The sequence below is a fragment of the Anolis carolinensis genome, chromosome 1, assembly GCF_035594765.1.
Source record: "Anolis carolinensis isolate JA03-04 chromosome 1, rAnoCar3.1.pri, whole genome shotgun sequence".
NCBI classification, from domain to species: Eukaryota; Metazoa; Chordata; class Lepidosauria; order Squamata; family Dactyloidae; genus Anolis; species Anolis carolinensis.
The window spans coordinates 328,858,780-328,886,218 of record NC_085841.1 but is presented as its reverse complement, the minus strand read 5'-3'; the positions used below and the strand labels follow the sequence as shown (position 1 = coordinate 328,886,218).

General features: G+C 42.4%; 1 protein-coding gene across 3 annotated transcripts in view; it reads right to left on the bottom strand.

Annotated features, from left to right (window-relative positions):
* The window catches only part of vsx2 (visual system homeobox 2), a 37,951-nt gene extending 11,732 nt beyond the window's left edge, over positions 1-26,219 (bottom strand). The window contains exons 1-3 of one of the 3 annotated variants that reach the window (XM_062968307.1): positions 25,633-26,219; positions 21,465-21,549; positions 15,017-15,140 (exon numbers count right to left, since the gene is read on the bottom strand). In XM_062968307.1, coding sequence (XP_062824377.1) covers positions 15,017-15,140; positions 21,465-21,549; positions 25,633-26,131 — 708 coding nt within the window. In that variant the 5' untranslated portion in view covers positions 26,132-26,219. The remainder of the gene's footprint in view (positions 1-15,016; positions 15,141-21,464; positions 21,550-25,632) is intronic. The other 2 variants (XM_008125320.2, XM_003214453.3) reach the window with 2 other exon arrangements.
* Between the last annotated feature and the right edge of the window lie 1,220 nt (positions 26,220-27,439).

Sequence of the window (27,439 nt, the reverse complement as noted above, 5' to 3'; positions counted from 1 at the left end):
GAGTTCTATGGGTGAACTGGGTGGCAGCATGAGGGGACACAAACACAGAAGCTGCTCCGGGTTCAATTAGGAACAACAGGAGTGGCGACACAGTCCAATGTGGGATGGCAAAGCATCAGCTGCTGGCCAGGGTGCCAGGATTGCCCTGCTGCTGCCCCAGTGCTGCCCAGATTCACCACGAAGGCTAGCAAATCATAACACTAGACCTCATCAATGTGATAAGGTCCCTTGTGTCTTTAAGACACTTGGGCACTTTTGAGTTTGTATCTGTGTGTGCCTTCAAGTAACTGGTGATTATTTCACCTTGTTATTGGTATGATTCTTCTCTTACTCACTACATGATTTCATGCAATGAAATTTGCCCAGTATGTTTCTCTCCTTTTCAATTGGTGTGCACATTCATATCCAAAAATGAGAAGCACTCTCTGTTAAGAAGTAACTGCTACATTAGTAGAAAGGAGCAAATACTGGCTGGAATCCAACATCGCTTCATCACAACATAAATATCTGCATGTGACGATAGGCCATGCCAGCACTATGCAATCCCTTGCAGAATAGCAACAATAGGCAATATATATCAATTATTGGGTGACATGTGAAATGAACAATGCACAGCCTTAGTGTGTGATCTGCAGTGCATAGCACACAACTGCAATGCACAATTTGCAATTGAAATGTGTGAAATTCCCACTGCTGTCACTAGAATCTGTTGTGCTATGGCAAATAATATACGCCACATACATAACACATAGTGAATAATCACTAACAACATTATTTATTTATTTTCTGCCTAAGTGAAGTATCCTACACTTCTCCTTGTTGAAATTCATTTTATTAGTATTGGCCCAGCTCTCTAATCTGTTGAGGTCATTTTGAATTCTGATCCTGTCTTCTGGAGTATTAGCTATCCCTCCCAATTTGGTGTCATCTGCAACACCCTCTAAGCCTTCATTTAAGTCATTAATAAAGATGTTGATCAGCACATTACAACTAAACCTCTTCTTTCTGCATGTTTGCTCATCTGTTCAAGGACGGCTTCATCCAGGTCTTCAGTCTGGCTTGGAGGTCTGTAGTAGACCCCAAAAACTACATCTTTTTCAGTTCTCACTCCCTTAATTTTTATCCAGATACTCTAAACCTGATTACCACACCCTTCTCCTATTTAGTCTATTTCTCTGAAATAAGTTATACCCTCAATTCCTACATTCCAATTACAGGACTCATCCCACCAAGTTTTGATAATGCCTATTACATCGTGACTGTTTTGTTGTGCTAAAAGTTCCAGTTCATCTTGTTTATTTCCCATTCTCTGTGCATTAGTGTAGAGACATCTAAGCCCATGGGACATTCCCCCTAGCTGCTTATTTGAGATTACTGTTCTCTCACTGCTTGGTACTTGTTCTGTTTGTCCAACTCTTTCTTTAGCCTTTGGGCTGTTTTGTCTAGGCCTTAACAAAGTACTGTCCCACATAATATTGTCACCCTCCCCCACACAACTTAATTTAAAATCCACCTGATCCGGTTTGTGAGTCTTTCAGCAAAAACATTCCTTTGAACTTCTGTGAGGTACCAGAAGACCATCTTCCTGGAAAAGCAGACTATGGTCTACAACAGTAATTCTCAACCTGTGGGTGCCCAGGTGTTTTGGCCTACAACTCCCAGAAATCCCAGCCAGTTTACCAGCTGTTAGGATTTCTGGGAGTTGAAGGCCAAAACATCTGGGGACCCACAGGTTGAGAACCACTGATCTAGGAAGCCAAATGGTTGTTGACTACACCATTGCGAGGCCAGTTGTTCACCTCTGCTATTTTTCTTGCCCTTCCTGGGCTGCATCATTCAACTGAGAGAAGAGATGAAAAGACTACCTGCACATTACAATCCTTTAGCTTTCTACTCAGAACTTTAAAATCCCTTCTGATCTTTTGTAGATGATGCCTTGCAGCATCATTGGTTCCCACATGAACCAGCAGGAGAGGGGAATGATTAGTGGGACTGATGAGTCTTATCAGCTGGTCAGTCACATGGTGGATTTTTGCCCCAGGAAGACAGCATACTTCTTGAGATATCCTGTCACATTTGCAAATCACCACTTCTGTTCCTCTCAGGAAGGAGTCCCTTATTACCAGTAAACATCTCCTCTGGGGACAGACACAGGGTCCCTTTCCTGTGCTGAATCCGGTCAGATGCCTGGCAGATCTCCTGAAAACTGTTGCAAGGCCATAACTTGCTATCATTTCAGGTGTTTGATCAGACTTCTGGTACTACAATGCCATGGCATTTTACTGTGAGATCTCTTCCATTTGAAAGTAATCCCCAGTCATTTTCTGTTGTGATTTGAGACTTCTTGACTTTTTTTCTGTATAACTGCCTGTCCACTTCTGTTACTGCCTTCTACAATAAAATATTTAAGCATGCAGTAGAATTGATGTTGCTGCTGCTGCTCCTGCTGCTGCTGCTGCTTCTGCTGCTGCTGCTGTTGTTGTTGTTGTGGTTAAATCAAACTGAGAAAACAAATCAAACACCTAACCACAAATAAGGGCAATTGGGATTGGAGGAGGAGTTTAGGTTTCACTACAGGGTGAAGTGTGTTAAAGCACTGAGCTGCTGAACTTGCAGACTAAAGGTCCCAGGTTCAAACCCCGGGAGCGGAGTGAGCGCCCGCTGTTGCTCCAGTTTCTACCAACCTAGCAGTTTGAAAACATGCCAATGTGAGTAGATCAATAGGTACCGCTCCGGTGGGAAGGTAACGGCGCTCCATGCAGTCATGCCAGCCACATGACCTTGGAGGTGTCTACAGACAACGCTGGCTCTTCAGCTTAGAAATGGAGATGAGCACCAACCCCCAGAGTTGGACACGACTGGACTTAACATCAGGGGAAACCTTTACTACCTATTTCACACATAAACTCAAGAACAGATAACTACTCGCATTAACAATAAAGGCAAATGAAAGTTTAGTCAGCAAGGTAAAAACTTGAAAAATTAAAAGAGAAAGACCCAGTGAGTATAAATCCAGATTACAATAACAGCCAAAAGCCTCACAACACCTTTAGGGGTTTTTTCCGTGTTAGAAGCAACTTGAGAAACTGCAAGTCGCTTCTGGTAACAACTTTAGGTGATCAGCTCCTAACAGCCAACTCTCACAGATGAACAAAAATATGCAGGAGATACTTGACAATATAACTTTTGTGACCTCACACTATTCCTTTCCCATAAATACTGTTAACTGCATAGTGCTTATAAGAGTCATGTCTCATTTTAGGTTAAAGCTATCAATTAGTAAAGGCCAGCCCTGGCCCCTCTACACACACACGCACAACACACAATACACCATCACACCATTCTTACATGGTTACGTTATGAACACACTGATGGTTTTCCTCACTTTTTTATGCTATATCCAGATTGTATGCTTTCTATTGTGCCATTTCTCTCTACAGCCACATGTTGCCAATCTGATTTGATTCATACTGGGAGCCCCCAGTGGCACAATGAGTTAAACCGCTGAGCTGGTGAACTAGTTGACTGAAAAGTTGGCAGTTCGAATCCAGGGAGCAGGGCAAGCTCCTGCTATTAGCCCCAGCTTCTGCCAACCTAGCAGTTCGAAAACATGCAAATGTGAGTAGATCAATAGGTACTGTTCCAGCGGGAAAGTAACGGCGCTCCATGCAGTCATGCCGGCCACATGATCTTGGAGGTGTCTACGAACAACACCAGCTCTTTGACTTAGAAATGGAGATGAGCACCAACCCCCAGATTCGGACTTGACTAGATTTAATGTCAGGGGAAAACCTTTACCTACATACTGGTCTGAACTGACTCAAATGTCTTTGGAATCAGGCTGAATCAGGTGCACAGCCCTAGTTTTTAAGCCACAATGTTAATTAATACTGTTCTGTGATTAAGAACATGTATGTGAGTAGATTTTACTGCTACTATTACTAATGGCCAGCTTAATTCAGAGTTACAGTGTTCCCTCACTACTTCGCGGTTCACTTTTCGTGGAATAGCTGTTTCGCAGTTTTTCAATAAACTCTAAATCATAAAAATTTACAATTTACAGCCTAAGGAAGGGAGGAAGGAGAAGCCAAAGGGAGAGAAAAGGAGCCCAAGTGGCAACGGGAGGAGAAGGAGGTGATTTATCAACACACGATTGGTTGATAAAGACTTAAAATAGTATATAACTACTAAAATAATGTAAAAATATTAAAATAAATATAATGTCCCTACTTCACGGATTTTCACTTATTGCGGGTGGTCCTGGAATGTAACCCAGAGATAAATGAGGGAACATTGTATTAGTAGTATATTTCAGCAAAGTTTTCCTAATAACTTTATTGGTTTTAGCCCAAGAATCTCCACTAGAGGGCCACCAGTGCACACACATTTATTCAGGAATATCACAGAACCTGCCTTTTCTATCAGCACTTATTTTCTTTGCTCATATCACAGAATTAAGTCATTGGCCTTCTCAGTCAGGACAAGCACTGATTCTAGCCTTCAGGTGTGTCTTCTCTTGTATTCCAAATTATTTGCCAACCTCCCTATGGCCTTTTGCATAAGTAGGCTAACACCAGCTCCAATTTTAAGAGTTTCCACCATTCAGAGGTTTTAAACTGAAATACCATCAATATGTGGATGACACTCAGCTCTACACTTTATCGTGCTTCTATATAATCATCCTAGGAAATATGTTAAATTCTGGAGACAGTTTTGGTTGGGATGGATGGACATACAGTGGATGAGCGATGGCAAACAAGTTAAAAAGCCAGATAAGATGGAAGTACTGTGAATAAGGAAAGCAATCAATCTGGAAGGAGGAATATATTGGGACGAGGCATGGGCAAACCTTGGCCTTCCAGGTGTTTTGGACTTCAACTCCCACCATTCCTAACAGCCTCAGGCCCTTTCCTTTCCCCCCTCAGCCGCTTAAGCGGCTGAGGGGGGAAAGGAAGGGGCCTGAGGTTGTTAGGAATGGTGGGAGTTGAAGTCCAAAACACCCGGAGGGCCGAAGTTTGCCCATGCCTAATGCAGACTGTGCTTTCCCACCCCCAGCCACCCCAAAAGCCATGCTGGGGCCAAGTGTAGCATTTGAGAGTATTCTTTGATTTGGTGAGGGGGGAAAAAAACCCTACCTGTTTTCACTAGTCTTTTCTCAAACATATTGTAGTGTATGGAAACTTTTAATACTTTTATCCTGCAAATTATTTGGAAATAGTTCTACTCATTGTGACTTGTAAAAATACAAAAATGCTTCTGGGTGAAATCATGTACTGATATTTGTAGAACATAAGTGTCAGAAAGATTATATACATTGCAGTAAACAGTACTTTTGAAATTAACAATTAAAACCACTTGGAGTTGCAGGTTGCAAGCTGTTTGCCAGACGTCCATGTCTGGAAGCAACTTCCTAGTGCTGCATTGAGTGCTTTTTTTGACTAAAACTAAACATACAGTCGCTAGCAAAACATGAACTTAGTTCAGACATCACTTTCAGTGTTGATTGCCTCAGACATTTCCAGTTCTGAGTTTTGTTACAGAAACGTGCAAACCTGTTATAAACCAGAACTACTTTATAGTTGCCTATTCAAATGCCATGTCACTGTTATTTGGTTGTTTATTGTGACATCATTTTCTATGACTCCATAAAAAAGATATGAAGTTAAATGGATGTAGTAAAGGTGGCACATGGTCTGCATAGCTGATAACTGGCAGTACCCTGTCTTCTGCCAGAAACCTGAGCAGGAGTGTAGTTAGTTACTATTAGGTCCTTACAACAATGAGATTACAGTAGAGAGGGCAGATTTTTCCAGTGGCCTTACTCTTTGCCAAGTTGTCTATTGACTTTTTCCTAAAAATAATTCCAAAAAAATATTGCTAATTATTTTATAAAGGCTCTTCCTTCATGCAGGGGGTATCCAAATCTACAGTATGATCAGTTTTTCTGTAAGGCAAAGTGTCCTGTATTATTCATTTGAATTGGCATCACTTAAAAATAGAAACTGAACAGGAAACAAAGAACAGGTTTGGACTAATTAATGATGTTTAAAGTGGAAAAACAATTTAAAGCAACATATGTATGGAGAAAGTCATATATGGATGAAATATATAGGCCAGGTGTACAGAAGTTTTAGTGATCTTTCTGCTCATCATTAAAATCTATTGTACTGCCATAACAAATTTTCTCTGGATAGAAAAAAGGTAGAATAAAGTAAAGGAAAACTCAAGAGGGGTACACATAGAAGACACTGATGGCTAGACTTTTCTAGACGTCCAAGAACGAGGCAATATGAATGCAGAGTATAACCCTCATCTGGATGCTCATCTGGAAGCACTCTAGAGGTACCAAAGAAAGATTTTTTTCTATGCTGAGGTAATTCCAGAGATACCTGATTGCTGAAAACTTATAGCTTGTGTTAGGAATTAAAATCCAGACGCATCACAGCACATTATATTAGATCAGTGGTTCCCAACCTTTGAGTCTCCAGGTGTTTTGGACTTCAATTCCCAGAAATCTGTGGGAGCTGAAGTCCAAAACACCTGGAGGCCCAAAGGTTGGAAACCACTGTATTAGACCATCTTGGGAGAAGTCTGCAATTATTTTTGGGCAACACTATTGGCTTCGGTGTTTTGGAGTGGTGATTCCATCCTCAGTTTTAATGGCAGCTGGCTTCTAAATTCCAACAAATATAAGCAGATTATCCATATTAGGGGAGCTACCCAGGTGCTGAGCCTATGTTTGGAATAGAAATCAGGCCCTTGATAGCTCTTACAACAATAGGATAGTGAGCTTACACCTGAAGGATCTCCAAAGCAAGTGGCTGTTAAAACCAAGAAGGGAGATGCAGACTACATCTACTTCCATGAGCAGTGCTGAGAATAAGAGGTTAAGTATGACTCAAAGGAGGCATTCTAGAGGCATGGGAATGGGGAACCTCGAATACGGGCAATAATAAGGAATGTCTCCCTGCACATTAAAGTTATTGCTAAATATTCTGCAATGAATACACACTAGTGGGTTCCAAAATGTTTCTGAGCTCAACCCAAGATGCTGGTTTTGCCATACAAAGTCCTAAATGGCTTGAAACTAGGATATCTGAAGGACTGTCTGCTTCCAGATTGGTCTGCCCAGGAGGAGGACAGTGAGCCTGGTATGTGTTTTGGAAGACCTGACTGGAGAGCACACAAGACAGTCCTTTTTATGTAACGCACCTTGGTTGTAGAAATCCCCTTATGAGTGTCCTTTTTAGCTTCTAGAAGACATCTACGACCATACTGTTTTATAAAGCCTTTGGATCTGAACATCAGGGATGGACTTTGGCACTTTTTTAAACTATGCATATTTTTTAAAACTTTTAAATATATATTTTGGCTTGTTTTTAAATAAGGTTCTAATCGGTAGAATATTGCTGCCACAGAAATTCTAGCAGGCTGAAAGGCAATGAAAAACAAATTAAATAAGTAAATAAACACATGGGATGGTATCCATCAATTTCCATTGGTGAAGGTTTTAAAGATTCTCAGTGAACATCACTTTATCATACTGTGACCATTACAAACGCTATAGCTAATAAAAATGCAGTATATAGAGAATGCCTTTGCATTCCTGTCTCTGCTGCAGTTGGCAGAGAAGTTAAGGGAAGGAAAATGTCTTTGATGGATAGGAGATCACTCTCTTTTTCTTCTCTTCATCAATCAGCAGTAGAGTAGCACTCAGCCCATACCCTTAACACAGATTGCAAGAGGGTGTGAGATTCTATCTCTTTACCCAATCAACACTCACATAATTTGGGGTGAAAGTGAAATAATGATGAAGATACTTGCATCTCTTCTGTCAGTGTCTGACTGTTTTAGTCTTTCAGAAGCACTAATTTATTATTTTCCTCAATATAAGGAGAATTGGTGGACCTTGATTTACAATTACTTTTCTAAATTGATCCTCAATCTAAGAGAATTTATTTGTGTCTAAGGTTCACACAGAGCCGGCAGGCAAAGCCTAAATCTTACAGATTAAATCCCTTTAACTGTGTTTTTTTTTCCTTCACAGTTTATTTCAGAAGTTCTTATAAATAAATAGGTCAGGAAATGGCCCTTTAGATTCATTTTTTTGTCTGAATCTTATGAGATCACCACCATGTGGTCCTCTTGGTTACAGGCACAGATCATACAGCTTGGAAATTATGGGAGGAAACATTAAGATTTAGACATTTAATTACTAGCTATGCATGAAGGAAGGCCTGATGAAATCCCAAGCATGAACCAATGTCAATTTAATGCTGCCTTTGACCCTCAACGACAGAATTCTTTTCTATCCTGTGACACAAACCAGTGTGGAGCACTGCAATACACACACTATGTCTTGTTACCCAGAAGATTGACAAATTGGAAGGCGATCAGCAAAGAGCAACCAAATAATTAAAGAGCTACAGAGCGGTGATTTATGGTGCATAATTTACGTAAACAGTTTTATAGCTTGGTTAAGCAGTGACTGGGGAGGAAGGGAGGGTGGATGTAAGAAGGTGAGAGCCCAAGGGATGTCGGGTGAAGGGTTAGGAGAACAGTATGCAAATATCAGAAGTGTGGACACTTAAAGAAGTGCAAGGATGGATGGTCTGAACATAGTTAATGGCACTTGGCAATTAGGAAATAAAGGCTGGTGCTCACCACACTACAGTATAATGATTGTATCCATGAGAGAAATGCTTCAAGTCTCCATATGGATCCCTGAAATTGTGGATAATAGTGAACTCTATATTTTGACAATATTTGTGTTAGAACTGTATGAAAGAACAGCACCTGAGAGCTTAGAGAGCCCTGCAAATACTTCCAAGAGGGAATATTTTTGGAGTTTGAGTAAGTGAAACCATAGATATTAAATCTGTGTATAAGGCGGTTGCATTGTATATTGTTAAATGTATTTATTTCCTGGTGCTACCTTCCTTTGCAGGAGAACAAGTGAGAAGGAGTCATAACTCACTAGCAAAGCACATGTTTTACATCCATAAGGTCTTAGGTTCAAATTCAGACATCTCCAATAAAAAGCAAATCAAGTTCAGGCAACAAAAAAACCTGACTGAAATCCTAGTAAACCAAAGCCCATTTACTGCTGTTCCACAACAGAACTGGTGATATTGAACTAAATATACAGACTGTAGCATGCTATGTTTCAATACTGTTGACCCTTGAAAGGTACAAAATACACCTTATCATTGATGTTATACTGCACAGTTATAGCCAAAGGAAGCAGAATCATATAATCAAAGGGTTGAAAAAGACCGCATGGGCCATGCAGTCCAACTCCCTGCCATGCAGAAAAAGCACAATCAAAGCACCCCCCATAGATGGCCATCCGGCCTCTGTTTAAAAGCCTTAATAGAATGAGCCTCCACCACACTCCAAAGCAGAAAGTTCCACTGTTGAACAGCTCTGACAGTTTGGAAGTTCTTCTTAATGTTCAGGTGGAATCTCCTTTCCTGTAATTTTAACCCATTGCTCTGAGTCCTAGTCTCCAGGGCAGCAGAAACAAGCCTGCTCCCTCTTCCTTATGGCAGCCTTTTAGATATTTAAACATGGTGATCATGCCGCCTCTCAACCTTCTCTTCTGCAAGCTGATCATATCCAGTTCTTTAAGCCGCTCCTCATAGGGCATGATCTCCAGACCTTTGATCATTTTAGTTGCCCTCCTCTGGACATGTTCCAGCTTGCAAATATCCCTCTTAAATTGTGGCGCCCAGAATTGAACACAGTATTATAGGTGAGGTCTAGCCAAAGCAGAATAGAGGGGCACCATGACTTCCCTTGATCTAAACACTGCCCAAAATCCCATTGTCTTTTTAGGAGACTACAATGTTTCCCCGAAAATAAGACAGTGTCTTATATTAATTTTTTGCTTCCAAAGACACACTAGGTCTTATTTTCAGGGGATGTCTTATTTTGCTCCCTCCTCCTCCGCCAAGAAGGCACATACGGTGCAAAAGAGAAGGAGGGAAAGGCATACGCGAGGAGGAGGAGGGAGCCACTGCCATCGAGGAAGGCGCATGCAAGGAGGAGGAGGAGGGAAAGGCATGCGCCTTTTTATTTTATTTTTATTTATTTACAGCATTTATATTCCACCCTTCTCACCCCGAAGGGGACTCAGGGCGGATCACATTACACATATAGGCAAACATTCAATGCCTTTTAACATAGAACAAAGACAAGACAAACATAGGCTCCGAGCGGGCCTCGAACTCATGACCTCCTGCAGTGATTCATTGCAGCTGCTCTCCAGCCTGCGCCACAGCCCGAGCCTTTCCCTCCTCCTTCACGCCGCACATGCCTTCCTCAGTGACGGTGGCTCCCTCCTCCTAGGTCATATTTTTGGGGGTGTCTTATATTTGGTGATTCACCAAAACCTCTACTAGATCTTGTTTTCTGGGGATGTCTTATTTTCAGGGAAATAGGGTAGATCGATCCTGCACTGCTGCACTGCTACATGCTAATTGGCAACCCTCTTCTGAATATACTTTCCACCACATAATTTTGTGCCTGTACAGGATTATTGTAACAACAAATATACTTTCATGCTTGCCGTGAAGATTAGATGTCCCCACTCCAGGCCCATACAAATTCTGTGTCACACACAGCAGCCCCACAATGATCTGGCTCAACACCCAGGATCAGCTCAAACTGCCAGCCGCACAGCAAAGTGCAGGTCATGACTTTGCCCTGGTTTGCCAGCAGAGGGGCTCATCATAGGATTAGGATTATTATCTGCAGTTTATGAAAGGGGAAGTACAGATAACCACTAGCAGAACACACAATCTGGAGAAATCAGAACCATAAGAGAAGCTGCCTAGAACTAATGACTATTTTCAACCGTTTTACAATATTAGTGTAATTTGAGACTCATGCTATAAGCAATTGCAGACAGTGGGTGCATCTAGAATGAATGCAGTTTGACCCCACTCTAACTGCTTTGTCTCAAAGTATGGAATTATGGGAGTTGTAGTTTGGTGATGTACTGGCACCTTTTGGCAGAGAAGGCTAAAGATTTTGTAAAACTGTAACTCCCATGACCCCTAGCATTGAGCAATAGCAATTAAAGTTGTATCAAACTGTGTTCATTCCCAGAGGCTCCTATCAATAATAAACTGTCAGGTTAGGGTATACAGATCACTCTTAGAACATGATCTAAAAAGCAAATAGAAAATATGCTGTTGATTTCACCAAGTATAACTTTTATTCTGTAGTTATTTTCCAAAGGATTACTCATCAGTGTATACTTTTAGAACCAATCTCCTCTGACATGGTTGGTTGTTGGAAAACTTCCTTCTTTAGATCATAGATCTCAGAATTAGCTAGTCAGCATGGCCACTGACTTATACTGGTGGAAGGTTCTCGGTGCTGTAATTCAGAAAAGGAATACAGTAGAGTCTCACTTATCCAAGCCTTGCTTATCCAAGTTTCTGGATTATCCAAGCCATTTTTGTAGTCAATGTTTTCAATATATCATGATATTTTGGTGCTAAATTCATAAATACAGTAATTACAACATAACATTACTGCGTATTGAACTGCTTTTTCTATCAAATTTGTTGTAAAACATGATGTTTTGGTGCTTAATTTGTAAAATCATAACCTAATTTGATGTTTAATAGGCTTTTCCTTAATCCCTCCTTATTATCCAAGATATTCGCTTATCCAAGCTTCTGCCGGCCTGTTTAGCTTGGATAAGTGAGACTCTACTGTATTTCTAAGCTTTAAATCTTACCATTGTTATTTAAAACTGTAGCTGTGGTTCACATGACTGAATGTTTCTCCATACAACATGGATTCATCCACATATAAATATAGGTACTAATGACAGGGTTTTTAGTCTTCTATGTAAATCTGCATATATGCATGTGAGTTGTATTTGTATCTGCATTTGCAAAGTTGCTAGATAGATAGATAGATAGATAGATAGATAGATAGATAGATAGATAGATGCATTAGTCAGTTATTTCATTTTGTATTCATTTTTATGTTCCCTGTATGTGAAACAAAATCTATATAAAGCTTTAAGACCCCTCTGAGAGAAAAATCTAGCTGAGGATCCAAACAACTATAAAACTAATTTTGTAATTTTAAGTGTGGTCTATAAATGTTTTTTCTCTCTCAGGCAACTATCAGCAGTCTGCACATAAGGAAAGGTCTGCCTGTGATCCCTTCTACACTGCCATATAAAATCCAGATCATCTGCTTTGAAGTGGATTATATGGCAGTGTAGACACATATAATCCAGTTCAAAGCAAATAATGTGGATTATAATCACGGCGTAGAAGGGGCCTGTCTGTCTTCAATTATGATCACAAGGATACCTACTCCACTGCTTGATCTCCTATGCCACCAACATTTTGTTTCTACAGCATACCTAGTAATGCACTCTGGGATTAGAAGAGTGGGAAAAGGGAGCAATTTCAGCTTTCCAGAACCATTTACAGGCTCCAGTAGGTTGAAAAATAGTGTGGGGGGAAATCAACAGTGCAGATGGCTTCCAGCCAACATCTGGGTTCATTTTTTAAGGTGGATGACATTGGGACCCACCAGCCGCCTAAAACACAAAATCACAATTCCTGAAAGCTTTTAGGTGCTGACTTCTTTTCTCAAAGTTATAAGGATTGTGTGTGTGGGGAGGGGGGGGTGGTCAGAGAAACTTTGGAAGAGTCTAAGTGTTGCCAAAACAGGAGACACACTTTCATTATGCTTCTTAAAATATGCTGTCTGAAATACTACCATATGTTGTTGTCAATTGCTGTCAATCATCTTTAACCCTATAGATGAGAGACCACCAAGTCCCATAGAATCATAGAGTTGGAAGAGAGCGCAAGGAACATCCAATCCAACCCCCTGTGGTTGAGGAACTCACAATCAAAGCATCCCTGACAGATGGCCATCCAGAGAAGGAGACCCCACCATACTCGAAGGAGACAGCATATTCCACTGTCAAGCAGTTCTTACCATCAGAAGGTTCTTCCTAATGTTTAGGTAGAATCTCTTCTCCTGCTATTTTAATCCATTCCTCCATGTCCTAGTCCAGGCATGGGCAAACTTTGGCCTTCCAGGTGTTTTGGACTTCAACTCCCACAATTCCTGGCCTCAGGTCCCTTCCTTTTCCCCCTCAGCCGCTTAAGTGGCTGAGGGGGGAAAGGAAAGGACCTGAGGCCAGGAATTGTGGGAATTGAAGTCCAAAACACCTGGAGGGACAAAGTTTGCCCATGCCTGATCTACAGTGTTGAATTAATGATATTTGACACCATTTGAACTGTCATGACCCAATGCTAGGATGTCATGGGAGTTATAGTTCTACAGGTTTTTAGCTTTCTTTTCCAAAGAGTGTTGGTGCCTCACCAAACTACAAACCCAGAATTCCATAACATTGAGATGTGGTAATTCAAGTGATGTCAAATTGCATTAATCCAGCAGTGTAGAAGGACTCCTACTTTGAATCTTTGCATGAAAAAAATAGATTTCTGACTCCTAATTGTTGTACAATTATTTCTCCACTCATGCACAAATTATATGCTGAAATGAACGGGGTTAACTATGGACTCACTATGTGATTATAACACTATGATTCCATATTAAATGACATGTATGCATCTCATAGCATTTTGGAGATTTTTGATGGTGAGAACTAGAGCTCTCCCTATACTGCAGATTCCATAGTATGGAACCATGGCAGTTAAAGTGGAATCTTAGCATTATAATTTTGTGGTGTGAAATATCCCAAGGAGTGCATTTCATGGAAATATTTTTGTTTACTAATGCTAAGATGGTGATGATGATTTAAATATTCCAAACAGATAATAAGGTTGCCGAAGGTTTTCATGGCCAGAATCACTGTGAGTTTTCCGGGCTGTATGGCCATGTTCCAGAAGCATTCTCTCCTGATGTTTCACCTCCATCTAAGGCAGGCATCCTCATAGGTTGTGAGATTTGTTAGAAACTAGGTAAATGGGGTTTACATATCTGTGGAAAGTTAGGGTGGGAGAAAGAATTCTTGTCTGTTTGAGGCAGGTGTGAATGTTGCAATTGGCCACCTTGATTAGCATTGAATAGCCTTTCAGCTTCAAGCTCTGGCTGCTTCCTGCCTGGGGGAATACTTTGTTGGGAGCTAGCCCTGATTGATTCATGCCTGAAATTCCTCTGTTTTGTTAGTGGTGTATTTTATTTATTGTCCTGATTTTTGAGTTTTTTAATACTGGTAGCCAGATTTTGTTCATTTTCATGGTTTCCTCCTTTCTGTTGAAATTGTCCACATGCTTGTGAAACATCAGGAAAGAATGCTTCTGAAACATGGCCATACAGCCTGAAAAACCCACAACAACCCAGATAATAAGGTTACTGATTACAAGTAATTATGATGGGTACATATTATCCCTATTTGGGGAAAAAAAGCTTCTCCAAATAACAGTTGGTTTTTTGCTTCCTAAAAGCCATTGGTTAGCCACTCTGGGAACAGAACTAAAAAGGACTTTGGCTTAATCCAGTATGGCTCTTCATATGTTCTGTGGTTCTTCACTCTCTTTCTGCTTGAATTTAAATCAGTTCTGAAAAATATGCACAGTCTCTGAGCCTTCTGTATTCATGGCACTTCAGGTCTGACCATTTTAGTCTTTGTTAAACACTGTCTCTGTTTATTATTTTTTTCTAGCTTAAATGCCATTAATAGTTTTTCTGCTGCCTTGAGTCCTCTGCTAGGAAGAAGGCAGGATATAAATAAATTGAATAAAGAAATATATCTTACTGTATAAATAATCTATGAATACAATCAGCAGCAGCCAGTGCAACTTCAAACAAAAACAAAGCACGCCAATTCAGAATTATCATCTCATTGACAATTGAAAATTAGCTTTGGTGAAATTTAGAGGAGAAGCCCTTAGAAAACGGCTTTAGTCTTAAAGAGAATGGTTGTCCTTTTTTGAAGAAAGGAAGGTGTGTTAAAAGGAACATTAATGTCTATTTACTGCCAGGTGTACAATAGTATGATTACCTGTATCCTATCTTCAGGAAGTTCTGTTTTCATAGCCAGCATCTCCCTTGCGTATACATCAGGATAATGGGCCTCATTGAAGGCTTTTTCCAGTTCCTCCAGTTGATAAGATGTGAAGATTGTCCTAAACAGAGTAGAACCCATTGATGAAAATAAATTAAAATATTAAACTGTCACACCACTTTAAAACAGTAGAAGACCAAAGAAAGAGCCAAGAAAGAGAATCATATTTACAAAAGAGTGATTATATAAACAGTGAGGAGGAAGAGATAACATTTGTATAAAATACCCAATAAATATGGCAATGAAAAGTCCTCTGCTAAATTATTCTTCTCTTGTGTTGTCAAAGGCTTTCATGGCCAGAATCACAGAGTTGCTGTGAGTTTTCCAGGCTATATGGCCATATTCCAGAAGCATTATCTCCTGATTGTTTGCCCACATCTATGGCAGGGATCCTCAGAGGTTGTGAGGTCTGTTGGAAACAAGGCAAATAGGTTTATATATCTGTGAAATGTCCGGGATGGGAGAAAGAACTCTTGTCTGCTTGAGACAAGTGTGAATGTTGCAATTGGCCTAATTCCAGACAGGAAACAATCAGGGCCAGCTAACACCTCCCAACAAAAGATTCCCCCAAGCAGGATTCAGTCAGGCTTTGAAATTGCAAGGTGATTCAATGCTAATCAAGGTGGCCAATTGCAACATTCACACTTGCCTCAAACAGACAAGAGTTCTTTCTCCCACCCTGGACATTCCACAGATATATAAACCCCACTTGCCTCGTTTCCAACAAACCTCACAACCTCTGAGGATCCCTGCCATAGATGTGGGCAAAATGTCAGGAGATAATGCTTCTGGAACATGGCCATACAGCCTGGAAAACTCACAGCAACCCTTGTTTATTTTGAAGTCTGCCCCACATAGGTTGAAGGAAGTGTGAACAGTTCTTGTTCTAAATTGAGAAGCAGTTTCCAATTACAGTAGAGTCTCACTTATCCAAGCCTCACTTATCCAAACCTCTGGATAATCCAAGCCATTTTTGTATCAATGTTTTCAATATATCGTGATATTTTGGTGCTAAATTTGTAAATACAGTAATTACAACAAAACATTACTGCGTATCGAACAACTTTTTCTGTCAAATTTGTTGTATAACATGATGTTTTGGTGCTTAATTTGTAAAATCATAGCCTAATTTGATGTTGAATAGGCTTTTCCTTAATCCCTCCTTATTATCCAAGATATTTGCTTATCCAAGCTTCTGCTAGCCCGTTTAGCTTGGATAAGTGAGACTCTACTGTAATTAACTTGAATAGTAAAACTGTGGCATTGGGCTAAATGCGATCTTGACTGAGGACGGTCTATAAAATATACTCATAAATCAAAAGATTAGGTGGAAGAAAAATGATAACAAATGGAGAAATGGGGTGGCTCAAAAGCAACAGGCAACTCTTATGAGCATCTCATTATTGTAGCAACTAATTACACAGCTGTGTTTTTTTTCTCTTGTTAATTTTCAATAACACTCTCAGAAAGCCCAGCCCAATTTTAACAGAAACATGTAAAAAATTTAAATGGGTGCTGGGAAACCACTATTTCATATAAAATACAATGCAAAAAACACAAATAGTATCACCCTTAACATCTGAGTTAAAACCAATAAGTCAGTGTAGTTTTATCCTTATTCCATAGTGGCAAACATGAACTATGTGTAGATCTCTTTATATATGCTGTGTAAATAGAATATAGTTTTATTTAGGTATACTGTGATCCTAAACAGCCCTATTTAGATGTAAATTCATTTGCAATCAATGAAGCATTCTTGCAAAAAATGTGTTGTAACTGGAATGTGAAATTAAGTTGATCTCTCTCTCTCACACACACATACACACACACACATATATGATTTATTTAAAGGAACAGATAATTATTGGTCCACACTATCTCTCTGAGCAGTGTCAAAATACCATATAGCAATGCCCTCTCTGCTGTCTTAAAACAATTAAACAATGTTTCCATTCTACAAGATTTTGCATTGACTCCTTGTTTTTCTTTTTTTCAAGCCAGTCTTTTGCAATAGATTAACATAATATCAATAAAAGCAGTTGGCTCATGCAGTACCTTAAACTACAGCTATTATTACAGTTTAAGCGTCTGCAATCATAATTAATAATAACAGACTAGTTTGAAATTAATTTTAAAATAACTTCCAAATTAGAACTAGCAATAACTTCCTTCTAGGAAATGTCCTTTATAATCCCATAGAGTTGAAGCAAAATTTCCCAAAGTTCCTTATTTGGCAAATTTGCTCCTTTCAAATCCATCAGTGTGGATCTATGTTAAGTGGCTTTTAATTTTGCAAAATTGGTTTCAAAACCATGTCTTGAAATGGAGAAACATAAGTTTCTTTCCCTTATAGTTAAAGAGTAAATATATTATTTGTTTTTCTGCAATTTGTTGTTATTGCAATAAAGCAATGAAATCAGCATTTTCCAAATGGGAATCTTTCTCCACTAGTGCACACTAAGCAGACTGTAGGTATTTCAACCCATAGTGAATAACACTGTCCTTAACTCCTTTTCCCTAACATTGAGAAAATGATCCATTCCTCCTAATCTGCTAATTCGTATAAAATCCCTGACCTAGTAAAATCTATGAGGACCTGTATACTAAGAGCACGCTTATTCTAGGTTTAAATACCCAAACTAAACAAATCCTTCTCACTTTACAAACACATCAACAGTAGCATCAGACATCAGATACATGAAAGCACAAGGAGGAGGAGAATAATGTCTGTAGATGAGAAGGTATGCAAATATCACTCATGATCCTGTCACGCTGCAGTGCCAACCTGAATGAGCATTTTCTGCATCCAGTTTCTGAAGCATGGAAGCCTTTCTATGAGGAAGGTACCTTGGAAGCAGTCTGCCTTCCAATATGTTCATCAGATCTCTGTGTGCCCAAATATACACTAGCATATCAATATAACCCAAACAAATATGAAACCACACCTGCTCGCACTACAGAAACAGAGCTTCAAAAGAGGACGAAAATAATATACTAAGTCATTTTCTAAAAATAAAAGAGGTGGTTCTAAATCATGTGATTTTAATATTTATATTAGGATGTTTTAATGCTTTGTCTTAGTGTTTGCATGTTGTATATGCCTATGTTTAATGGTTGCAATGTTTCTAATTCATAGTTATATGTCAGTGTTTAGTTATTGTGATTTTATTTTATTATATTTATGTTGGCATTGAATTCTTGCCATTAATATGTTGTGAACTGCCTTGATTCCCCCCAGGGGTGAGAAAAGTGGTATATAAAAATACTAAATAAAATGAATAATAATAACTAAACAGATTCATTAAGGTTTTTGAAATCCCTGTCAGCATTAAAACAGAAAGGACTAGATCAGATAAATGACACAAAATTAATCAGACAGAATTGTTCATACAAAGAACATCTGAGTTCTCAGATTTTGATACAATTTCCCCAGTACAAAATTGGGCTATTCAATGCAAATCAAGCTGGCCAATTGCAACATTCACACTTGCCTCAGGCAGACAAAAGTCCTTTCTCCCACCCTGGACCTTCCAGAGATATATAAACCCCAATTGCCTAGTTTCCAATATCTCACAACTTTGAGGATGGCTGCCATAGATGTGGGTGAAACGTCAGGAGAGAATGCTTCTGGAACATGGCCATACCGCCCGGAAAACTCACAGCAACCAAATACAAAATCGCTTCCAAATCTAATCTTGATTTAAATGATGAACCGAATCCTGGAAGTTCTTGTCCCCATTTCAACTAGCGACACACCGAAGAAGAATGGGGAGCGATAGGTTTTCCATGATGACTGGAAATTGCCCAATCGATCCCTTTGCATTTGTGCCAACCACATCCTCAAAAGTGACTTGATAATTATTTCCCCGCAAAACCTTCCCATAGCAGAGAGTCCCTTTGTCTCCGAAAGACAAGACATTCCTCATGACATCCTTTGGAGAGATTTTCCCTCCTGGCATCAGTGAAACCCGCTGGGATTTCGATGCCATCTTCATTTTGGGAAGACCCGCCCTGAAGATGGACGGCCAAAGGACAGGGCCAAGGTTGCCCCTGAGGCTCCACCAAGGAGACCCCATTTCGGGCCCCTTTCTCCTGCCTGCCTGCCTGTCTGTCTTTCCTCCATCTCCTCTTCCCAAACTGTTCTGTCAGTTGGCAGGACTCTTGAAATTGCTACTCAGAGAAAGCACGGAGGGGGACGGAATTAAATCCATCCGACAATCACCCAGGATAACCCGACGAATCCTATCCTTTTTTAAAAAAAAAAAAAGGAGGAGATGCCAAAAAGGCCATTTTTATATAGGAGGCGTTTTGTAACTCTGATTAAAAACAGCTTTACAAAAGAATCCAGATTGCAGCGTTGACAGTGGATGCTTCAGCTGAACTCCACAAAAAGGAAAGTCAGCCTGTGTAGCAAGCCAGGCCATTTTTTTTCAAGACCAACGAAATAAAAGAAAAGAAAAGAAAAGGAGGGAACCCAGTTTCTCGTTGAAATCTCTCTCCAACCCGGTCCGGGCTTCTAGGATAACACGGATCTCCGAGGTGAAGGGCGGCAAGGATTACAGGATCTCCCTGGGAAGGAGACTGGCTGGGAAGAAGGGAAAGTGGCCGAGGACAGACGCACAGATCAGCCAAGAGGAGGGAAAAGCAGGGGCCTCTCTCCGGCTCTTATCCTTAGTTTATTTGTATTTCTAAGGCACAAAGCAACGCACCAAGTGGAGCTGGGAGAGGTGCTGGCGATACATCTCTTCCCTCCAGTCGACACAGTGTTGTTGCTGCTGCTGTTGTTACTGGAGGGCTTGGGGAACATCTACACTGCAGAACTAATGCATATGAAGCACTTTGACTGCCATGGCTCAGTCCTGGGATTTGGAACTGTTGGGATTCAACCCCACACTGCTCAAGCCCTCAATGAGGAACAGTTTTAGTTAGCTTAGAATAAGCTAAGGCTTTCCCTTCCCCCATGTCTCCCTTATGACAGTTGTGAATGTGTCTATTTCTTCTCTCCTCTCTGTTTCTACTCTCAGTCTGATTGGTTGTGTAGAACGGATACTTTTCTACTGCAAGCCTTTTTAAAATCTGACTTCAGTTCATCTTAGTATGGAGAGTATGAGCCAAGGATATAGGGGGGGGGAGGTGTTAGGAATTCAATCCCCCCCCCCGAAATTTTTCGGGTTAAAAAATAACCTGGTTTACTCACGAATTTTAACTTGTTAACTAAATCCCCATGAGTGTCCACTGAAGTTTATCTGTCTTGAGTGTCAATGAAGTTTATCCATGGAGCCTGATTTCTACATTATTTGGCATTTTAACTGGTTAACCAAATCAACGTGAGTGTCCACTGAAGTGTATTCTGTCTTAAGTGTCCCACTAAAGCTGATCGCTGAAGCCTGATTTCTAAATTACTTAGCGTTGTGGAACGATTCTTCATGATTCGTTAAAAAAAGTTTCAACCCGAACCTCGAAATTTCTTTTCTGGCTATGGCCCTGTATGTCCCCACTTGAAACCTTATAAGAGATGCGTGTTTAGAGTAGCCCAGACCCAGTTCTCTGCTTATTAAGAAATGCAGTTATTCTGTATTATTGTAAATAAACCTTTTGTGATTAAGATTGGACTCTGCATTTACCTAAGCTCTGAATTCTTTACAGTCACATCACAGGGCACCTCACGCTCTGCTGGCTAATGAGCTGAATAACTCAACTTTTTGTATCCTGCTTGATTTTTGGATGCTCTGCTCTATTTTAGGGTAGCTTTCCCTATCAGGAATTTGGTGAGGCGCCAGTATCCCTTTGGCTGAAAAACCTTGATTCCAGAGCAGTTAAAGTGGTGTCAAACTGCATTAGATTTCAGATTTCTCCCTTGCCTTCCAAACTTGTATCTCTGGCGAACAGGATCTGTTCTCCTCTCCGCCTTCCTGCCCCAATAACACAGACAGAGATGCGATCCGTATTCCGTATTGAAACCAGAATCCCAAGGCTGCCTGCTGCTGCAAACTGAATGCACACCGTAGAAATAATGCACTTTGAAGCCACTTGAATTGCCACGGCTGAGAACTATGGAACCCAAGGGGTTGTCGTTGGATGAAACTCCAGCCTTGTTTGACAGAGGATGCTAAGGACGTTATAAAACAGCTTCTAGGATCCCATAAAGCATTGAGCAATGGGAGCTAAAGTGACGGGAAAGAGCCTTAACCCTATTCAGGCATGGGCAAACTTCGGTTCTCCAGGTGTTTTGGACTTCAACTCCCACAATTCCTGGCCTCAGGCTAGGAATTGTGGGAGTTGAAGTCCGAAACACCTGGAAGGCCAAAATTTGCCTATGCCTGGTGCAAATTCACCCCAAACAAGACTCCCCACCGCCGCAATCCGGCTCCAAAAAAGGCCTTACCTATGCCGCCTCTTCTTCCGCTTCTTGCTCTGGTTTAAGGAGGATTTGGACATTTTCCGGTCGCTGGAGGAGACATCTTCGGAATCTGGAGGGGGAAATAAAGCGAGGCAACGGTGGAGACGGGCAAAGACCTTTTGGGAAGGGATATTAGGGCTTGGAGCTTTCCTGGGCTCAGGTATGTCTGGATCCCAAATGGGGTCCCCCGAGCCCATTTTCGTGTTGGAGTCACGAAAATTTGGCAACACAACGGTTTCTGAAAGCCATCAAAGCTGTTAGCAACAACAGTGCAGTGTTTACTCTGCAGAAAATGCTTCAGCTGAACTCCACAAAAAATAAAAGTCAGCCTGTTTAAGCAAACCTTGCAAATGCCGATTTATCTTCAGCAAATGTTTGATTTTGATTTGATTTTTATACCTATAAAGCATGTAAACATTTCTCGGGCGGGAAAGGGGTGAGTGAGAAAAGGTTTAAGCCCTGGTCTAGACAAGCCTTAAGTTCCTTAGGTTGCTGTGAATTTCCTGAGCTGTATTGGCCATGTCCCAGAAGAATTCTGTCCTGATGTTTCGCCCACATCTATGGCAGGCATCCTCAGAGGCTGTGAGGTATATTGGAAACTAGGCAGGTTTATATATTTGTGGAAAGTCCAGGGTGGGAGAAAGAAATGTTGTATGTTGAAGGCCAGTGTGAATGTTGCAATTAATCAACTTGATTAGCACTGAAAAGCCTTGCAGCTTCGAAGCCTGGCTGCCTGCTGCCTGGGGGAATCCTTTGTTGGGGGGGTCTGATTGTTTCATGACTGAAATTCCCGATTTCAGAGTCTTGTTATTTATTTACTGTCCTGATTTTAGAGTTTTTTAAAAAAACGTGTAGCCAGATTTTGTTCATTTTCATGGTTTCCTCCTTTCTGTTGAAATTGTCCACATGCTTGTGGATTTCAACGGCTTCAACAAAGAATTTCCACCAAGCAGGAATCAGCCAGGCTTTAAAGCTGCAAGGCTTTTCAATGCTAATCAAGGTGATTAATTGCAACATTCACACTTGCATCCAACAGACAAGAGTTCTTTCTCCCACCCTGGACTTTCCACAGATATATAAACCCTAATTGCCTAGATTCCAACAGACCTCCCAACCTCTGAGGATGCCTGCCATAGATGTGGGCGAAACATCAGGAGAGAATGCTTCTGGGACATGGCCGTACAGCAGGGAAAACTCACAGCAACCCAGAAAGTCAGCCTGTTTAGCAAGCCTTGCAAATGCTGATTTATGTTCAGAAAAAGTTTTAGACCTATTTTATATAGCTAATATACTTGAGGTCATGTAAATATTTATCGGGCGGAAAGGGGTCGCGAGTGGGAAAAGTTTTAAGAAGCCCTGGTCTAGGCAAACCTTAAGTTCCATTCTTTGACCGATGAGTTTGGAAAAAGAGGTTCTCCTCCTCTCTGCATTTCACTCATCTTAGACATAGTGCTGAAACTCCAGACATTATAGATATAACGTATGGTTCATTCTCATTCTCTAGTAGGCTATATTTGGGGGAAATTGAAGGGACAAACCCACCTCAGAATGAATTTTCCTTGCCTAGGAAAAACCCTGTGGGATTCACGCGACTCCAAGGCACATACACACACATGCTATGACCCTAAACAAAGCATTTAGATGTAAATGGCGGTTCAAAACAAAACAAAAAAGGCACGGATGCCTTCGACACCTTAAAAAAGCAACTGGTTTATCCTCCTCTCCCATTATAAGGAGTAAGGGTTTATTTCTCTGAATTCATTTTTAATTGTGATTTATCTTACTGCTTCTCTGATTCCGATTTCGTTGTAATTCTTTATCCCCAAAACATAATAAAAAACAACCCTCTAGATTCCAGATTGTTGGGCTCGTGCCTCCCTTAGATCCTATCACTTCGTTATCTCCCCCTTTTTTTCCCCCCGGGGCGAAGATCACTCACTCGTTAGCATTCATTTGGGAGGGAGAGATTGACAGATGAACGCTTCGGGGAGAGCAAGCGTCATGCTCGAGGCCTCATCTACACTGGGCATTTAAGGCAGTTTCAAACCAGTACTGGAGAAAGTAGTTTTTGCGATGCAGAAGATGACCTAGGGAATCCTGGAACCAGCTGGAGGTCCGGGTGGTGATGACACAAACCACAAGCAACATGCTGGCTTTGGTGGGAGTTGGTTGCCTGGCCACTGCAGTTGGGAGCTAGCTTCGAAGTGCATTAAACGGTGGATGTAGATCAGGCATGGGCAAACTTAGGCCTTCCAAGTGTTTTGGACTTCAATTCCCACCATTCCTCACAGCCTCAGGCCCTTTCCTTTTCCCCCTCAGTCGCTTAAGCGTAGAAGAAACACCAATTCGATTGGGGGTGGAGTGGCCTGACCTACGAAAAGGAGATCAGGGGTCTTCCTCCTCTCTCCGGCCCCATCTATATTTCAAAGCTAGCTTCCACTGTGTTGTCGAAGGCTTTCATGGCCGGAATCACTGGGTTGCCCTGAGTTTTTCCGGGCTATATGATCATGTTACAGAAGCATTCTCTCCCGACGTTTCGCCCACATCTATGTCAGACATTCTCAGAGGCTGACAGATTTGTTGGAAACAAAATAAGGGAGGTTTATATATCCGTGGAATGTCCAGGGTGGGAGAAAAAATTCTTGGTCTGTTGGATGCAAGTGTGAATGTTGCAATTAATCACCTTGATTAGCATTGAAAAGCCTTGCAGCTTCAAAGCTTAGCTGATTCCTTCCTGGGGGGATCCTTTGTTGAGATGCGTAAGCTATCCCTGATTGTTTCATGCCTGGAATTCCCCTGATTTTGAGTGTTGCTCTTTATTTACTGTCCTGGTTTAGAGGTTTTTTTAATACTGGGAGCCAGATTTTGCTTATTTTCATGCTTTCCTCCTTTCTGTTGAAATTGTCCACATGCTTGTGGATTTCAACGTTTCTCTGTGTAGCCTGACATAGTGGTTGTTAGAGTGGTCCAGCATTTCTGTGTTCTCAATTAATTTCCTGTGTCCAGGTTGGTTCATCAAGTGCTGGGCTATGGCTGGCTTCTCTGGTTGAGTTAGTCAACAGAAGGGAGGGAACCATGAAAATGAATAAAATCTGGATACCGGTGTTTAAAAAATGCCTCTGAAATCAGGACAGTAAATAAGGAGCAACACTCTGAAAACGGGAATTCCAGACATGAAACAATCAGAGCCAGTTAACTCCTCCCAAAAAAAGGATTCCCCCCAGGCAGGAATCAGCCAGGCTTTGAAGCTGCCATAGCTAATCAAGGTGACCAATAGCAACATTCACACTTGCCTCAAGCAGTCAAGAGTTCTTTCTCCCACCTTGATATATAAAACCCCACTTGCCTAGTTTCCAACAGACCTCACAACCTCTGAGGATGATTGTCATAGATGCAGGCGAAACGTCAGGAGAAAATGCTTCTGGAACATGGCTATACAGCGCGGGAAAACTCACAGCAAACTAGCTTCCACTGAGGCTCCTTCCACACAGCTGCATAAGGTAAAGGTAAAGGTTCCCCCTGATGTTAAGTCCAGTCGTGACCGACTCTGGAGGTTGGTGCTCATCTCAATTTCTAAGAGGAAGAGCCGGCATAGTCCGTAGACACCTCCAAGGTCATGTGGCCGGCATGACTGCATGGAGCGCCGTTACCTTCCCGCCGGAGTGGTATCTATTGATCTACTCACATTGGCATGTTTTCGAACTGCTAGGTTGGCAGAAGCTAGAGCTGACAGCGGGCGCTCACTCCACTGCCGGGATTTGAACCTGGGACCTTTCGGTCTGCAAGTTCAGCAGCTCAGTGCTTTAACCCACTTCGCCACCGGGGCGAAGTGTGTTAAAAATCCCACATTTTCTGCTTTGGAATGTATGGCAATGTGGACTCAGATAACCCCTCTCAAAGCAGATATTGTGGGATTTTCTGCCTTGATATTCTGGGTTATATGGCTGTGTGGAAGGGCCCTGACTGCTTAATTCGAACAGGCAGGCAACAAACTCCCACGAAAGCATCCGGTCTCTGTGTTTTCTGTCACCGCCATCGCCTGGTTTCCAGGGTTTTCTTTTCCCAGGGCAGGGTCTGCCCCGCAGCGACTTTTCCTCCATCCCGGGCTGCTGAACTCCTTTCTTTCTCTCTCTGCGTTCGCGGGTCCGTCTACCTGAGCTGGCGGTCTGTCCGGCGTCCATCCTGGGGGCCGGCCCCCTCCCCAGGGGCTGCAGGTGGACCCCGGGCGGGTCGGCCAAGACCTCGAGGAAGGTGGGCTGCGCGTAGAAGCCCGGGAGGCCCCCGGCGGCGCTGAGCAGGCCCAGGCCCACGCCGCCCACCGCCCGCGCCGAGAGCAGGTGCCCCGCTGGCAAGGCGTCCAGGGCGCCGCGGGATTGGGGCGGCAGCAGAGCGGCCTGGTGCTGGTGCTGGTGCTGAGGAGAAGGGACGGGAGGAAGCGCCTGCGAGGGCTCCTTGTTCAAGCCCAGGATCTCCTGGATGCCGAAGCCCGTGCAGCGCGGCGCCGCGGCGGGGCCCGAGGGGGGCGGCTTGGGGGCTCCTGCCTGGCTCCCCGCGTGGGTGGAGGAGGGCGGCGGGGGGTCGCCTTCCTCGGGGGCCTTGCTCTTGGCGGGGAGGCTGGCGTGGGCCAGCGCGTCCCCCGCTTTGCCCGTCATGCCGCCGCTGCTGCCTGGTGCCGGCCTCCGGGAATAATGCCGGGCAGCCCCCGCCTCAGGGCGCCTTTTATACCCGCCCGAGTGGGGTCAGAGCCCCGCAGCCAATCACAGGGGCCGGCCGCGATTAGGGATGCCCCAAAAGACGAAGGGGTTGGCGGGGAACGGCGCTGGGGAGGGAGGAGGAGGAGGAGGAGGAAGGAGAAGAGGAAGAAGAAGAGGATGAGGAGGAGGAAGAAGAAGAATGAGAAGAGGAGGAGGAGGAAGAAGAGGAGGAGGAGACTACGGAGCAGGACCCTTCCGACAGGGAGTGAGTGGCCTCCAGGCAGGGAGGGGAAGGGAAGAGAAGAGGGCATTGTTGTGTTGTTGTATGTTTTCCGGCCTGTCTAGCCATGTTCCAGAAGTATTCTTTCCTGACGTTTCGCCTACATCTATGGCAGGCATCCTCAGAGGTTGTGAGGCAAGGAGAAACTAAGCAAGGAAGGTTTATCTATCTATCTATCTATCTATCTATCTATCTATCTATCTATCTATCTATCTATCTATCTATCTATCTATCTATCTGTGGATAGTCCAAAGTGAGAGAAGAACAGCCCGGAAAACAGAAAACGACACTGTGATCCCGGCCATGAGACAACACAAAGAGGAGGGCAATTGGGGTGGACCACTGCGATGTAGTTGCCCACGAATAAGAAAGAGGAGGAGGAAGGACAACAATAAGAGGAGGAGGAGGGGGAAGAAGAAGGTGAGGAAGAAGTGGAAGAGGAAGGAGCGAGAGAGAAAGAAGCCAGGAAGAGGAAAAAGGAGGAGGAAGAAGCAGCAGCAATATAACTGAGTTGCTGTGAATTTTCCGGGTTGTCTGCCCATGTTCCAGAACAGGCATGGGCAAACGTGCCCCCTCCGGGTGTTTTGGACTTCAACTCCCACAATTCCTAATAGCCGGTAGGCTGTTAGGAATTGTGGGAGTTGAAGTCCAAAACACCCGGAGGGCCCAAGTTTGCCCATGCCTGTTCTAGAAGCATTATCTCCTGTCGTTTCGCCCACATCTATGGCAGGCATCCTCAGATGTTGTGAGGTTTGTTGGAAACTAAGCAACATCTGTGGAAGGTCCAGGGTGGGAGAAAGAACTCTTGTCTGCTGGAGGCAAGTGTGAATGTTGCAATTAATCACCTTGATTAGCATTGAATAGCGTTGCATATTTAAAGCTTGGCTGCTTCCTGCCTGAGGGAATCCTTTGTTGGGAGGTGTTAGCTGGTCCTGTTTGTTTCCTGTTTGGAATCCCCCTGTTTCTGAATGTTGTTCTTCATTTAT